Genomic DNA, 17,873 nt, shown 5'->3' with positions numbered 1-17,873 from the left:
AATGATCTATTTTTTAACCGTATTAGACATTTCGCAATAGACTAGCAACATTATTTTGCAATTCATCATCAGTGTTACGTGTGGTCGACAAAATTAATATAAATATTGTGTATTTGCGATAAATGTAAACGGATAATTACTATCTAAATCTATTGACGTGATTTTTCACGTCAATAGCTAATGAAATTCGCCATATTTATTTATCCTTCTCATTGTAAATATGGTAAGATAAAACATTAAACCTTTATATATTTGTAGGTTATGTGTCCATACCGAACAGTTTTTTTTAATTAAGTATATAGATTATAGACACTTGAAATATTTTCCTATTAAAAATCTTCGAAATATTACTATAACAGTGTTATAAAACCCTAGACACAAATAACTCGTTTAGTCCCACACGCAGAGGTATGCCCACTGGTCTTCGTGATGTATCTCAAATTCTTGAATTAACTGCTTCCCACCGGATTATCAAACATTTAATTTTATAGGATTGATTATTTATATATATATCATATCAACCCCATTAGCAGTACCTAAGCATAAATGCATACAAGTTATGATTCTAGCTTTGTGCACATCAAATTTGACAGGTAATCCGTGTGCCAGATTTAATTAGTGTCTGGTGTCTACCATTTGTTAACGTAAATAATAACAGAATTATGGCAACCTAAGTGAGGTAATGCCGGTGATGGACATAAAGCCCGACTCTAAATCCGTGGAGCTTTGGTTCGAATCCTGCGATTGCTCAAGCTCACTTTTTTATCATTAAATATTGTGTTTGGCCCAATAGGCAGTGGGGGTCTTTTTACTGGTTTTCCGCCACCGCTCGCTGTCATCTGTCAGTGAGCGCAGTTTTGCCAACTGAACTATAACTATAGTACATTTTGTACAAAAGTTACATTTTCGTCCGCGTACTATTAAAAAAGTATAGTACGTCAAAAATACCACAATTTTGACAAATTTTATTAATTGAATTCGCCGGTTTGGTTAGGGGTTCATATGTTGCGATGTTTAAAGTTACGTAAAATGTTCGTACTTCAATCACAGGAAATCATAATAACGTGAATCGAGGGACGTAGTAAGTATAATCTAGGTGTATAATATAAATAATATAAGATCTCAGTGTGCGATATTAGTCTATCGAGGTCGTTTTGTGTTGTATACCTACTCTAAAAAACTAACATGACAGTTAATGACGGCGGCCGGTGTTAGCATTTTTCGGTCGTAAGAGGTGTTATAATAAAGCAGGGCATCGGAATTTCTCGAATTCTCCGTTATGTTTATGTGACAAACAAAAAACTTTCATTTTCTACACGGCCTATAATTTTTGCCGAAATACTATAATGGCTTGGACCGCGTACTATAATTCGATGACAAAAAGATAGCTAAAATCCAAAATGGCGAATGACAGATTACGATGACGGAGAACCAGTAAAAAGCACCGGCAGTGGCGAAGACTATAAATACTAGGCGATTATTTAAAGCCTACCTACTTTAAAAAAAATTAATTGCATATTGACGTAGGTATAATAATAATCACTTATATTCTATAAAAATAATTTTATTTGCCAACGACACCTGTCGTATATGTAGGAAAGTAGGAATATATTATAAAAAATACAGATTACAGCATGTCTGTTAAAGGCTTAAAAATATGTGCCACAGCGCGACATCTATCTTTAACAAATTTGTCTAGTTATTTGCTGGGAATTGTGATGTTTTTTTGTATGAAGTTTATGTCACACGACCTCAGCATGTCAATCCCAGTCTATAGAAAACTATAGGCTCTGATTGGTAAGCCTAAAATCTTTGCGTATAATAATATTAAGTAATTAATATTTAAATAATTTATATGGCATTCAATCACGTAAACAAATTAAAAATAAAAAATAATTTTATCTTATAATATGATTTTTGATGTGTACAAATGCTTAGGAAATTACATGGTAAATGTGCCGCAGATGCCATCATGAGATTTTATAACTTTTTAGAGCAAACCAAACCAAACCTAACCTAACCTAACAAAACTTAATATTACCTAATATAATCTTAGTTTGTGATAATGATGCATCAAAATGTAAGAAAATTTTCAATTAACAATTATTGAATCGAAAAGCCTATGCGCCGAAAGAAAAAGGTGTTTATTATAATTGTCTACATGGAATAAACTGTTTTCGTAAAAAAAATTTTATAAAAGCTTATGATTACATCTGCGGCACAATTACCAAAGAATATAATATTATACATTCAAATAAAAAAGAAATGCCTAATTATCAACTCAGATGTATTTACATGTTCATCACTCTCACTAGTTGTATAGTCTGACAGATTCACTGTTTTGGAATAATATCACTTATCTCACTTCCAGATTCAAAATCACTCTGATTTGTCATCATAAAAGTTTTATTTGAAACCATAATAATTGTCAAAAGAATGGAAAAATAACATATTATTTAAAAAAAGGTTCAGTACAACACTCGCAATCTAGATGAAACAATCCACTTGAATACAAGTATATTTTCATTAATGAATTTCATTTATCTATGCACTCGAATGACATAATCTTATGTATGAACAATAAATAGGTGATAAATTTTGTGTAATTGGCAGCACAGGCTTGTTATGACATCTCAAAACGTGTTGAAAATAAATAAAAAATTATTGTATATTCATTTTATGTTAATAAGAATATTATTATAACCTAACATAAAAACAAATCATAAATAATAAGAATATTATTATAACCTAACATAAAAACAAATCATAAATTAAAAATTTTATAATAAATGGAATATTTCGAAAAGCGAATGGAATCAGCTCAGTGTATTACTATCTACTTTTTTTACAGTAAGTGGTTTTTAATTTGTTTTAGGATGTCGAATCACCTAGCGAAGATGAAGACCTGGAAGCGAAAATGTATGCCATGATTCATTTTGTTGATGGTGAAAACACGAATTATCCGGAATTTGGTGAAAATTTGAATGGTATAACAAACACACATTCGGTTTTATTTAACAATGAAGAAAACAGCAACAAAAGACCCACTTTGAAAACGACTGATGAACATTGTATTAGCAAAGATGCCAATGTAGACGATTCGCAAAAGAGTCTTGAAATTTTACACCGTAATGGTAGACAATTTAAAAGCAATCAAAACGGTGCCTCAAAGGAATCTTCTAATGATAGAATTGTTTCTATACAGAAAGTTCCAGTTGAGGACACTAGTAAAACCAAATTCATTATGACGGTCTCATTTAAAAATGACAGCAAAAATGAAGAGCAATGTGATTCCATTAGTAAAACTATTTTAAAAAATCAAGGCTCAACCGACACATCTGATGTGACATGTCTAGTTAATACTACCCCTGAGAATAGCGTGAATGAATCTGAGATTATTAATAAAAAGAAATTAAAACCCCAAACGCAAAAAAAAAATAGTGACGCAATCAGCGAGGAAAGTGAGTGTACTATATTAATAAAGAACTCAGCTAAACGACCTAATGAATCTGTCAGTAATAAAATGATTACTACAAAGAAAACTAAATCACCATCGCTCGTGCCCGTGTCACTGCCTATCAAGCCTAAAAACCGCAAGAAAAAAGGCCCTTCCAAATCACCAAAGATTCTGACTATTGACTTAAATAGCAGTGATGATGGATCAGACGTCGAAGTAATTCCTCAACCTGTTGTACCGATCAATGCTATCTATATAGAAAGCTCTGACGATGAAGTAGTAGAAGATGCTATTAATAAATCAATGGAATCTGCTGTCGTTGAAGAAATTAGCTCTATGAGTGTCTCTGCTGAGCCAGGAAAGCCTACCGTACCAAGTAGTAAATCGCCGAGTAATTCAAATATAACCTCAGATAAAATTACTTGCGTCAGTCCTGTGCCTTCAATCATATCGTCGATTTCAGATGAGTTTATTTTAGCAGACTGTTCTAATTTAAACATAACCTCTAACGAGAATGAGACATCTAATTTAAAGTTTAACTTTGAGTTGCACGGAGAAGATTTATGTGATAAACTTGTCAAGGCCACTCCGAAGAAACAATCGAAGAAGAAATCTCCGAGTGACGTTGACGCCGTTATGCTGGACTACACTAAAACGTTCGAAAGTCAAGATGCAATAAAAAAATTACCCACTTTAATCACCGGCGTCAATACGTTGGTAAGCCCTGAACACGGAGAAGATACTTTTGCCACTCCTAAAAGTAAATCTAAGAAAAAGAACTCTGTCACAAAATCCATAAGTTACACAGTAAATAATATAGATTATGTCACTCCTTCCCTTGATGTTTACGAATCGGAAAGTTCTGATTTTCCAGAAAGCGTAGTGGATGTGCCTGTTACATTTACGCCTAAAAGAAAAAAGAAATCAATATCTTACGATAATAACGAATCCGACAGCCTCGTGATGGCGAATGTTATCGGAATAGACAACTCTAGTAATCTTGATTCGCAAACTTTAGGTATGAAAGATACCCCACCAAATGATAGAGTTAATAAGAAGAAAAATTCTCAGAAGAAGAAAAAAAATAAAATTGATAGCAAGAATCGTTCTGATGATCTGGAATCATACATTATTTTCGATTCAGGCGCTGACTTTGATCACATTAAATTACAGAGAGAAATGCCATGTAAGTATATTATGTTATATGAAAGTTTCCTATAATATTTCTAGAATTTTATTGTACAGTCATGAAAAAAAGATTTAAAATCTGACCGTGGCTCCTACATGGATTGTAATATTTTATAATAAAAATACACATGGGACAGATATTGCCAATTAATTGATCCTTTCGATGCGAAGCTGTTGTATAATGTATTCATCGATTGCGGCAAAATTTTATTACAATTAATTTCAGGCACATTTAATTGCCCATCGTAACGTAGACTCAATTCGTTTGGGTTTGGGCATGTTGAGAAAAAAACATTGTAAATGCGTTAGTTAGTTAGAAAAAAATAGTTTGAATCGGTTTATTTCTGACAACATGACTTCGTCATAAATACAATGCATCATGACTCCACAGATCTGTATATTACAACCTTTATTTGACATCTCAAGAATTACAATCAATATATAATATGTAAATTCTACCAAAGAAATTTTGATACATATGTTATTATGTACATTTCATGTTCATACTGTCGTTATGCATATCATCAGTCTTATCTTGTTAAAATCGTAAATCCAAATGAGATCTCAATTAAGATTCTGACACCTTTAACACATGTAATTATTCCAAAAATTAATCCAAATAATCTTCCTAATTCATATCCATACAACAAACAAATTTGTAAACCTCTTAAATAGCAGTAGCGAAAGGTGGAGGTAGGCTGTTAAGATCTGCCATAAAAAGTGCACATTAAACTTTGTTAGTCATATCGCGAGTGGAGAACTATAAGGTTCTAAGTGTTTGTCCTTGGAGAAACAAAAGTAACAATGAGGCAGCTTAGAATACTACTTCATTGTTGGGTTTGTTTTTTCAAGGACGAACACTTAGAACCTTGTAGTATTCGGCTCCCGATATGTATTTGTTTTTATTGAACAAAGACTGCAATTTACAGACGGTATTGGCTGGTTTTAAAAAATCAATTAAACCCTACCTAAACCAAACCATAATAGTTTTGGTATATTTGGGCGATATGACAAAATTGTTCACACTTTTTCATTCATACTTATTTGTTTTCGTTGGATTAAGAATACATATTACACATATTTTTTTAAATTTCTGCCTAAACCAACCTATAATAGATAAAAAATATTTTTCTATCTATAAAATATTCAAATGTATGATTTAATTGCATAATTTTAGATATTTTATAGAAAAACAAGTATTTTTTGACTATTATCTATTATGGCTTGGTTTTCGCAGCCTTTCATGAATTTTAAAACCTAACCAACACCACCTGGTAATTGTAGCGTTATTTCAATGAAAACAAATATTATGTATGACTGACAAAGTTTAGTGTGCACGGTTTATGGCGGATCTTAACAGCCTACCTCCACCCTTCGCCACTGGTAAATAGTGATAATCATTGTGTATACAGAGTTAGTTTGTTTTTTTAATTTAAAACAAATAATAGATAATTTTTAACATCTTCTGAAAAAAAGTTGATTTGAACTTACGAGTATTCCAAGATAGAAAGATGATATTGGAGTAATGCAGTCAATCGCTAATTAAGAGTGGCATTTGGGCCGAACATATGACTTTGCAAATACAGTGAAACCCTGATTTGACATGCCCAGGATTCATGTTTTCTCATGCAGTCCCATTAATTTTCATTTTAGTACTTACATTTAAAACCCTGTGTTATGTTTTTATTTCCAGCAGTTTACGTTTGAAATACATATTATTCATATATGCATGCAGTTGTTGCGCAATCTTTTACTTTGCCATTTTTTTGTTTTGGTTCAAATTTTTTACTAGCGTTTACTTTATGACATACGAGACAAAACCTTCAAATTAATTTATATATACATAGGCCAAAAATGTGCAGCTAACCAATTTAAATAATTTTTTTATAAAAAAAATAATTGTATTTTTCAATTTACCTCATTTACATTTTCCTGGTATTTATGTTTTTTTGTCAGTTCCCTCAAAATGTATAATCAGGGTTCCATTGTAATACAGTAGACTCCCGATTATCCGGGCTAATGGTGGGGAGAGGCGGCACAGATAAACGAAAAACACAGATAATCCGAACTATGCTTAAAATTTTGCATATACATTTCTAAAGCAGACAATTTATTTTAACATGTTTAATTTCTTCCGACCATGTCCCATCCTAGTAAGATCATATGGGCCTCCACAGAATTGAGGTTTGTATTAACAGATTTTGTTTTCACGAGAAATGGATGTCAGTCACTTTCTTAACCTATTAGGTCCATACTCTGACTCATACACAAATTGAAAAACAATATGTGTACTTGCCAGACCCAGGATTCGAACCTGGGACCCACGATGCTATAGGCCGACGCTTAAGCCGCGCGGCCATCGTGGGACTGTCAACATGTTTAATACTCATTATTTTATTTTGGTTTATTTGTAGGAATCTTTTAACGATTTTCTAATATCAGTTGCTATTATATCATTCCTAAGACTTATTATATCGTTGTATACAATGTTGCGGGCATATTGAATTAATTATGAAACATTCTTTCTAACTCTCTTACTTTTTTAGATGGGAAAGACTACTGGCCAATAGATTTAACAGATAAACTCAGAGAAAAGAGATTTAAAAAATCACAAGTAATGTAAGTATTTTTATAGTCATAACATATTGTGGTAAATGCTTATCGCTTGTGCCATGGCACATGTTCTAATCCTCCATATTTTTTATAGTTGTGGGTTCTGCAATAAACCGGGACACCGGGAAGACAATTGTTATTCGAAGCCTAAGAAATGTGCCATGTGCGGATTTGAGGGCCACAGAGAACTGAGGTGCCCTAACAAAATATGTCTCAATGTAAGTATGTCCCAATAAAACTATGACACCTTGCAGTTTTTAATTTTAACACAAATGCGTAAAATGTGATAATCTCCAATTATCATTTTATAATTATTGGATCTGATTAGAATAGAACACATGGAAATAGAAGGAAGTTGAAGTTCAAAATAGTTCCTTGGGCCAACGATGAATTATGTCACTAATGGTACGTTTACATCTGACACTTATACCGTTATACTTATTTTATGTGTCTGACATAAAATTTCACTTACTGTTTACACCTGCATGGATCTGACATAAAATTCTCGTATACTTCTCGTTGAAATAAAGTCTCTACACTTTATTCAATGGCAACATTTGGAATAAATATATGCGGTGTTTACATATGAGGCGCCGAGCGCCAAAGGAGCTCAAGCACCATTTAATAAAAGTGCTACAAAATGGCCGACAAGTTTTCAGTGATTTTATTTTTTAAATTTTAAACTTATATGTTGAAATGGACAATTATTTTCTAAGCAAAGCAAATTTAAAAAAATCAAAGTATTATTTGCAATAATATTTAATTAAAAATATCTACTGGATTCTAAAAAAAATGGTGTTTGAGCCTCTTTGGCATATAGAAAAATGAAAAAAGGTGGCACTTGATACTTTTTTTTGTTGCATAAGCTTCTGTGGCATTAACATTTTCAAACTCAAATAATGGCGTTAATTTAAAAAAATAAATCATTTAAAAAAAATGTTTTAATGTAAGGGTTTGGAAAGCAATAAAAAAACTATTTGATATAAACAAATTTTATTATGCCAAATAAACACTGAAAAAATGGTCAAATTTGTTATGATTGTTACATGAGTTTGTTTGGCATAAAATTTGCCTTATAATATTAAATACGTTTTTGCCATTACAGCAATGATTTCAAAGCCTTTGGATTGTTTTTTTTTGTAATAACCGTCTATATACCCAATATTATTAATAATACTAAATCAAATCGTTACTCTAAACTGGCCAAAATAACAAAATCATTATTCAAATTTAACACCATCATTTTTTCTCAAGGATTCGGGTGATTTTTTAAATACTTTTTTTAGTGTATATCAATCGTAATTGGATGTAAAACAAGATGAAATTAGAAATAAGATTTATTTTCTTTCATGGAAGTAAAAGTTTAGTGGACATAATTACTAAAATGCCGTTAATAACCATATTTCAAAAGTAATCTAAAATATTTTAAACAACAGCGTATGTGAATAAAAAACGGATAAAACATGTTAAATTTACCGCGATTTTCCTCATTTACAGGTTTAACACACATTGAAACTATTTTTCTAATCCTTCTTGAGCTCATTTTTAGTTTTTTTCACTGTTGAGAACGCATATTCAATAAGACAAATCTGACAGCTGTTTTGGTCTCGCGCTCTCCATAGTATAATGGCGGATAAGCTTCTGTGGCGTGCCGACATAACGACCAAAACAATTATGCCACAGAAAATAAATCTCTATTGTAAAATATCTATAATTATTTGAGCGATAAGACTTTGTGGCATGATACATATCGATTTATAGAAAAAACCTACATTCAAATGTCAAAAATCGTAAAGTTGGCGCTTGAGCTCCTTTGGCACTCGGCGCCTCATATGGTATTGTAATTTATTCGGACACTTATTTCGTATACTTCTCAAAAACGTTATGTCAGTTGTCAATATGGGAATGTTAAAAAAGAAAGCAGCGAGTGTTATTATTTTAAGTCTTGGCAACAAAAAGGAGGAAAAAATGTTCTAGATGGGTGCGGGAACGGATTCACGACGAGAAGAACTAGGTGCCTTCCGTTTAATGTCAGAGTTTTAAATCGAAGATCCAACTCAATTTGTGAACTTTAGTTTGCAAGATTGGACCTTTTGCCAAAAAACAAGACACAATTCAGAAATGCCATAAGTGTAGAAGAACGATTAACAGTAACATTGCGATATCTAACACTTGATCGTCATTGCATATTCAATATAATATTAATTAGGTAATACCATTTGAAGGGCATTTTTTCTTCACAGAGTGCATCAGAATTAATCGTATGTGCCGAGAACAAGCGATATGTTATTTTCGAACAAAATCTATAGAACACGGCACATCCGATTTATTTCTCACTGTCTATGATTTTTGACAGATCGCTACAGTACATTTATTAACGTAAACGTTGGGCATACATTCATGATGTATGATAATTGATTGTCCGTTGTTTTAGAAATATACCTATGCAATTCACTACCTGTCAAACTACGAATAATGTGTCAGGTACTTGACTTAAAAGTAGACGGTGGTCCAACTTCGGTGATATATCGCTGCAAGTTCAGAATTGTCGAATACGTGGTGTTTACATTTTCCTATATAAGTAGATTGAATAAGTGACAGGTGAGTGTCGACACACGCAAAATAAGTGGCTGGTACAATTAATATAATTACTGTTTACACTTAGTGAATATGGTGTCATACATAAATATGACAATATAAGTGTCAAATGTAAACGTACCATAATTTTCAAAACCCGCTATAACACTTTTTCATTTTTTTGACAAAATCGATAAAAACTTCTCAGTTTATGGATAATAAATAAATATTTTGCACACCTATTTATATTGTATTCTAGTCCACTGATCAAATAAAACACTTAAATGCTTGGTTATAGCAGCTTTTGTAAGTTACATAGTGTTGTAACGGTTTTTTGAAATATGCATTGAAGGTTATAGCGTATTTTGTTGGGAATATTTTGACAACTTAGCCGGCTCGCACATCACAACTCGCCTTGTGGCGACAACGGCCATAAATCAAATCTTCTGAGACCGCCGACGAATGTTGCAAGCTACAACCTCGCACATCTGCTAGCGGCAAACGTCAAACGCGAAAAAGGAGAAGTCTCTCGTCTGCTATTTTTTGAGCGAGCGATGACAGTGTAGACAGAGACAGAAATGGCCGATGGCCGCAGGCTGTGCGCTTGCGCGGAGTCGACTTGCTTCGATCCAACATGCAGGCTGTATGACATACGACATGTTGCATCTGCGGATCGTCTCGCGTTGCAGTTGCATTGGCCAATCTGCGAAGCTCCATTTGATAACGTTTGTTTCTTGGTTTACGATGACGTCACATCGACGAATTCGTCGTAAGACGCATGCGGCGAGTTCTGATGTGCGAGCCCTCTTAATGTCAGAATGTTCCATTGGTGGCGCGTGGTAGGATGAATTAGGATTATTTTTATTTAAATTTCTTGCTACAAAAATGTTGTTTTCTCAACACAACATAATATATGCATATCAAATAATTAATCAATTAAAAAGATAATTAGATAAAATTTGCATAGTACATATTTAGTAACTTTTTATATTAATTTATCTGCTGGGTATCATTATTTAATGTATACAAAATATTATATTAGAACGATATTTTTAAATAATTTCGTGACCATTTATTCTTTGTAAAAAAATATATTAGTGAAAAGAACAGTTTTAACCACTCATAATTAAGGGGACGCTCTACAGAATTGCCCTTGAGAATTGAAAATATGATTTTTTTACATTTGGTCCGGAATTGTTGCTCTACTGGTAATATGCAAAGGTCGCCGACAATGCTTTGGTCTAAAGTAATAATAATGATCTCTTATTTAATTTAAATCATAACACTGTCAAAGTGTATAAAATATGGGGTGACCAAAAAATGATATCTTCTAATATACGTAAATGTTACTAAATTCAATTTGTTAATCAGGTGTTTGGTGGAAAACATTGCAACCAATATGATGGATAGCCACGATATAAACTTAATAATAATATATTAATAACGTTTTAACCTGAAATTGTCCGAGAGCTAAACATACGAAGGATGTTGAAATACATATCTACCTACATTTTTATTTCATGTGCTATCCAAAAAACATTATTAATGAATAGTATTTATTTTGAATATGTAAGACCTATTACATAACTATTAAAAAAAAAATAGGTACATATTGTTTAATTCTAATGCATATTTTAAAAAAAATTAATATAGTGATGTCTGTTTATTATAAAAGAAAGTGACTTTTAAAATGGAATTCTACCAAGTAAATGCTAACTCAATTAATGACTTTTTATTACTTACCCGATTAGTTTAATTAATTTAGTCTGACACTTTTACAAACAAGTAACGCAACTTTACTTTTAGTTGGTAGGTACAATAATTATTAATTAATAAAAGCCAATGCAAGAAATAATTTATACTCATAAAAAATGATTATTAACGTGGTCACCCATAGATTTTTTTTTTATTCAAAGCTAGCGATCGCAGAGAACAAGACAAAAAAAAACTGCCGACTTTATCGAATCAATCACCCAGGGCTGTCGAAGACGTCTTACTTGTTTTTATGATAAATTGTTTTTAATTGTGTGCAATTTGGCGGGAAAATATAATATATACAGTTGCTTACCATTCGGTTATCCCATGAGCTGGGTTTTGTTTACTCTTCTGCTGACATCCTACAGTTTTATCTGATATTGTAAAAGTCACACAGTACAACAGTGTTTAAATCTAATATGTAATTGCACCGGTTTAATTAAAAACTATAACGAAATTAACATTTTAATGATTTACAGATTTTCCTATGTTATATCAACTTAATAGCAATTTTAATGAGACCAGTGGGTCTATTCTATGCTTATCGACCGCTAAAGTGATAAAGTGAAAAATATTATCAAACTTAGGGTAGGTTTGTATCAAAATATTAGCACTTATTGTAACAATTACACGAAGCCGGTTTTTATTGTTGCAATAAGTGCTATATTTTAACAGCACCTATCTTGCTGCTGTTAAAATATCGCACTTATTGCAACAATAAAAACCGGCTTCGTGTAATTGTTACAATAAGTGCTAATATTTTGATACAAACCTACCCTAAGTTTGATACTATTTATCAATTTAGTGTTCGATAAGTATAGAATAGACCCACAGATACATATTACGATATATCCAAAATACACATCATCAGATAATATGTGAAATATTTTGATAAGCAAAAAAATAAGAACAATACAAAAATAACATAACATAATCAGCTAGTCTTTTCATAATTATTTTAGATGAATGTTGTATGCCGTTTGACGCTTGGAAGTATGTAATTATTCCATCTGTACAGTAAGCTATTTTTAACTTAAAATTTTTTGACAGCCCTGTATTCCGTCGGCCGGCACCAGGCTACGTAGCATATGTTATGTTTGGAGGTAATAATAATAAAAGTAATAATGATTATTCATTAGACCGAGAATTGTAAATAATAATTATTGCGTTCCTTAAAATAAATCCCCGATGGTTAGAGGTTTTTGAGGTTAGACTGAATTAAAATGACGTCCTTTCAACGCTGAGATTAGTCTCTGAATGAACTATGAATGACCTTGTTCCTGTTCAGCTCAGTCTTAAATTGCACACCACTGGAAATTCAGGTAGTGACCCATGCATTTCTAACACATTTATGTCACATTCAACTTACTATTTTTAGTGCATTTGGTTGACTTTCCAAGATTTTGGTTGGCTCAACATCTTCCTTGCTTTATTAATTGGACGTTTAACCATATTTATGACTACAAATAGTTAAATTATCAAATCATCATAACATTCTTCTTGCGAGTCACAACATAAATGTACTGGCGGCCATGTTGTTTTTAGTCTGATTCTCGCTTTTTATTGGTCAGTTGTGATGAAGCGGTTTTTGAATGTTACACATAGTGTTATGGCAGGAATTGATAGACGCATTGATTTTGTTTCATAAATGACAGTCAATCGTAGCGGATTTTGAAAAAGGCGATAAACTTTTCATGTAGAGATTTTAATTACTAATCCATTGATATATACATTATCTTAATTATTTCAAAAAGGTGTTTTAGCGGGTTTTGAAATTTAGCGACACTCATATAGCGATATCAAATCGAAAGTAAAACATCGTTTCGGTAATGATTTGACTGGAGCTTTTGGAGGAATGAAAAACTGAAATTATTTTACATACATAATTTCGAAAACACTTCTGAGAAAATAAATACTATAACCAATAGAAAAAATCTTTTTCAAAAAAGTAAGACACCGCCCCCGCAGGAATCGAACCTGTATCTCTCGGGTATCACATTCACACAAATACACAAATAGACCACTATGCTAAGGGAGTCATACTTAATTGTGACAAATTTTTACTAATATCTTTTAATACTCACTGAAGCACTTTCCGAATTGAGCTACTATTGGCGATCGGCTTTTGTAGTTTAAGTTAAAGTAGGTATTACTTTAATTACTATCCGATGTCACGGATCACTCCAAGATTTTTTGTTGTAACTTGAACTTGCTAATTATTTTTAATTAACAATTTTTTTTATTCAATAAATAATTCACAAGATTTAAGAATGTAACATTCTAATTATTGAACATACATGATTTTGAAAACACTTCTGAGAAAATATGTATAACTAATAGAAAAAATCTTTTTGAAAAAAGTATTAAAAGACATTACTTAGTTAAAATTTGTCGCAATTAAGTACAACTCCTTTAGCATAGTGGTATACGTGCGTGGGCGCGATACACGAGAGATGCAGTTCGATTCCTGCGGATGTCTTACTTTTTTCAAAAAGATTTTTTCTATTGGTTATAATATATTTTCTCAGAAGTGTTTTCAATATTATGTATGTTCAATAATTAGAATGCTACATTCTTAAATCTTGTGAATTATTCATTATTATTTTATTTATCTCCCACATGATATTTTTTTTTTTAATTTTTGTATATTGACACATGTAGAAAATAGTCAGCCATACCTGCTCTGAGTCCTGAAATGTGGTCCTTAGTTTAATGTTTAATAATTTTTTTGAAGGTGATAGAATAAGTACCCTATCCTCTGGATTGATTTTTTGTATCTTTTTTCCAGTGCGGTAGCCGAAATGATATGTTCACATCGGATTGTCGCTATTGTTACAAATGGAAGAGATTCCACTGTGAAATATGTAAAGGGCATGGGCATCCATCCGATTGCTGTCCAGACATTTGGAGAAGATACCACCGAACTGTAAATATATATTTTATTTGTTCATTCTTTAAAAAAATATACCCTTTTTTTAATCTGGTTGCTAAACGACTGTCTCTAAAGCCGTAGGTCACAAGTTCAATCCCACGACTGGATAAAAAATTGCATGTTATTAGTTTAACATGTGTTTGATCCAGTGCAACAACATAGTGGGTTGGGCAAATGCCTAACAATTATTCCTTGTAAACACATCTGTTAATATAACCTCCACCCTATTAAGACCCATATACTCCACTTAGGAGCGAACATAGCAATTTACTTCAAACAAAATTAAAATGTAAGCTTATCGTCAGTTTTTTTTATCTTTCAAAATGTATTCACTTCAATTAATTAACTGTAAATCTTATCGGGGAACAATATATTATTACTATCTATAATTTTAATAAACCATTTCTTTTATTCAACGAATAAGACACAAGATTTCAGAATGTAACATTATATATACTGAATATACATAATTTGAAAACATCTCATGCATATACACACTAGAAAAATTAAATAATGGAATAATCCTCGACGTCGGTTAGTAATTAAGGAATTAATTTATACCTCCCTTAATTTAATATACTAAAACCGATAGCCAACCTTGTAACGCAATTCGGTAATCATTTCATGTAACAACTACTAGTTAAAATCTTCGTAGTTTAATTGGTAAAACATACTGGCGCGAATCCAGCAGATACAGGTTCAAGTCCCGTCAGGTGTCGTATTTTTTTTCTTTCTACAAAACGATTTTTTCTAGTGTATATGCTTGAGATGTTTTCAAGTATATATCTATAATTAATTAAAATAAAAGACATCACATACTGCTTATTCCATATGATTATTTTAATTGGGTAATTAATTCACTACAAATTTAATTTGTTTACCACAGTAAAATTTGCATCTCTATAACACGCATTCTGTTCTTCGGGGTCACCCATAAATGATGTCATGCCCTAAGGGGGGAGGGGTCTAATATAATGTGATGTTTTGAGACAAAGGATATACGGGAGAGGGTTGTAGAAAATGTGACATCACAAAACCAAAAAAATATAAATTCATGTTTTCTGGAAATGGAATTACAGTCGCACTTGGTTTATTACGAGGAAGATGGGACCGACTGAATTTGCTCGTTATAAGCATTACTCGTTATATCGGAGAATAGGTATTTTTAAATGAGCGGTCACATAACACAAAAAGACATAATTCAAACAAAAATACACAATTAGAATTTTTCCCCGAAACGAGCATGGCATTCATAAACTACAAAAGAAGTTGTTTATTGTAATGAATGCTGGTAGGTATCTACTGACTTCAGCTTGGATTTTTTACATGAAATTTCAACGATATGTGTGGATACCTTTTCAATGTTGTCGGAGAAAACATCAATTAGGTACTTAACTTTGACACTTAACTAGTGTCATAAACGTAATCTGATCCCGGCTGCACCGGTCTACGGTCGGATTTTATTGCTTACGGTTGAAAATGTTTAAACATTTTTAAGAAAATTTTTGACGATATTTTTGCTCGGTATATCCGATATGTAGCTCGTTATAAAAGTGAATAAGTGAATAAGTGACGTATGGAGAAAATCATAAACTAAAATGTCAACGAATGTTTCCTCATTACATCCGAGATCTCACTATGTCCGTGATCGTAATAACCGAGTTCGACTGTATTTAGAGGGTAATATTTTCTGACAGTGGAGTCAAAACGTATCGAAAACAGCATTAATGATAAATTATATTTTTATTTATTTATGATTTTCCATATCATTCAAAATGTGAAAATTGTTATTTAATTTTTTTTCTTTTACTACGACTACGATGTCATCTTTATTCTAAAATAATTTTTGCTATTTTTTTTCAGATATCAAATGAAATTCCATTGATTGAAGACAAGTCTCGGAAAAATTCATCTCAGTTGTTTTGCAGTGGCTGCACAGGACGAGGCCATTTAATAAATAGTTGCAAGGAATTTATCTCATTTTCGGAATTCCAGATTCCTTCTCCATATGTTTTTGAATACACTCCCATTTATGGCGATAGTATAAAAAAGCAAATTGATAACCCTGGACAGGGAAGTGATGGAAATAGTCATAATCAAACTCCTATTAAAAGGAAGAGTGCAAATGAGTATATCACATCTCATGGTGAAGAGTTATCCGAAGCGATTAGTAGTATTCATGAGAATGCATCTACTACAAAAACTATTGAAGGTGATGATCAAACATCGTCACATATCTTGTTGTCACAAGAGTCTATTGCACGTCTTAACTCCGACGAAGGCAAAGAGTTTATAAAATCTGCTTCCTCTAGATATAACATATCCATTAATCAATCTAAAACTGATTTAGGTGATATTTTATTATTGACAGGGAACATCCATGAACACGAAAATTTCCAAGTTGAGTTCAAAAAGTGGATGAACGTTTCTGAAGTTACTATTCCCTCCTCGCCGAAATGCACTCTGCCGAAAAACAAAACGGCAGCTGTAAAATTCTTGGTGAACTGTCTTAATTCGCTTGATAACAAAGATTTTGGTAATCCACATAATATTCACAGCAATCTTCAATCTTTGGAGAAGGAATACAAGAAATTAAGCAAATATCAAAACAAAATAATTAATAAAAATAAACTTCAATCATTGTGTAGTAAAATAAACAATTCTCGACAACTCCTGAACAAAATATTAATTGGGCAGGCGGGTTTTAGTAATGGCCATCTCAATATTGCTAAACTGAGAAGTATTATAGTTGAATTGAAGTATTCACAGAGTGTTGTTATTGAGAGTAAAATGAGGAAGCGAATAATTGATTGTTATTTGCCAATATTTTCGGAAACCCCCAGAGATGATTATTCAAAACTTATCAGTCAGTATACATCAAATGATGTAAATTCAACACCCCCAAAATATATCAGCAATAAAAAGAAAAATCATTCTAAAGGTACTAATCAAAAGAAAACCTTATTAGACCGCATTCGCATTACCAGAAGGAAACTTCAAGACGCATCAAGATATACGGCTGGTGATCCCTATGCAATTATTGATTCAACGCATCATTTGTTGAACATGTGTGAGCAAAAAATCCAAAATGGTCAGACGTCAAAGGACACATTTTACAATTTAAAAAAAATCACTTCCAGAGTTGATAAATATATTTTTGAGGCGCAGTAAAGTACCTTGTGTAATATTTATATTGTGAAATAAACCAGATATTTTTATTACTTAGTGTATTTATTTCGAAAAGGTGTATAGTATATTATAAAAATGTATATTGCCTCTATGTAAATAGGTATTTCGCTAGTGCTGTACTCATCAGTCTATGATTTTTCACTGCAGTGACGATACAATATG

General features: G+C 32.0%; 1 protein-coding gene across 2 annotated transcripts; it reads left to right on the top strand.

Moving 5' to 3' along the window:
* Window positions 1-64: 64 nt before the first annotated feature.
* Zcchc7 (Zinc finger CCHC-type containing 7) lies at window positions 65-17,743 on the top strand. Of its 2 annotated transcripts, none has more exons than XM_085947651.1 (6): window positions 65-223; window positions 2,876-4,643; window positions 7,192-7,264; window positions 7,353-7,476; window positions 14,379-14,516; window positions 16,386-17,743. In XM_085947651.1, the coding sequence occupies exons 1-6, from the start codon at window positions 221-223 to the stop codon at window positions 17,691-17,693; spliced, it is 3,414 nt and encodes a 1,137-aa protein (XP_085803777.1). In that variant the 5' UTR covers window positions 65-220; the 3' UTR covers window positions 17,694-17,743. The 2 variants fall into 2 exon arrangements, with proteins under 2 accessions (XP_085803777.1, XP_085803778.1); XM_085947652.1 differs by having other exon boundaries at window positions 65-294; window positions 2,852-4,643.
* The last annotated feature ends 130 nt before the right edge of the window (window positions 17,744-17,873 follow it).

Source organism: Rhyacophila brunnea, unplaced genomic scaffold, assembly GCF_057557595.1.
Source record: "Rhyacophila brunnea isolate RB1 unplaced genomic scaffold, BYU_Rbru_1.0 scaffold_2, whole genome shotgun sequence".
NCBI lineage: Eukaryota > Metazoa > Arthropoda > Insecta > Trichoptera > Rhyacophilidae > Rhyacophila > Rhyacophila brunnea.
The sequence above is the reverse complement of the archived record's forward strand: the minus strand, read 5'-3'. Positions and strand labels throughout refer to the sequence as shown.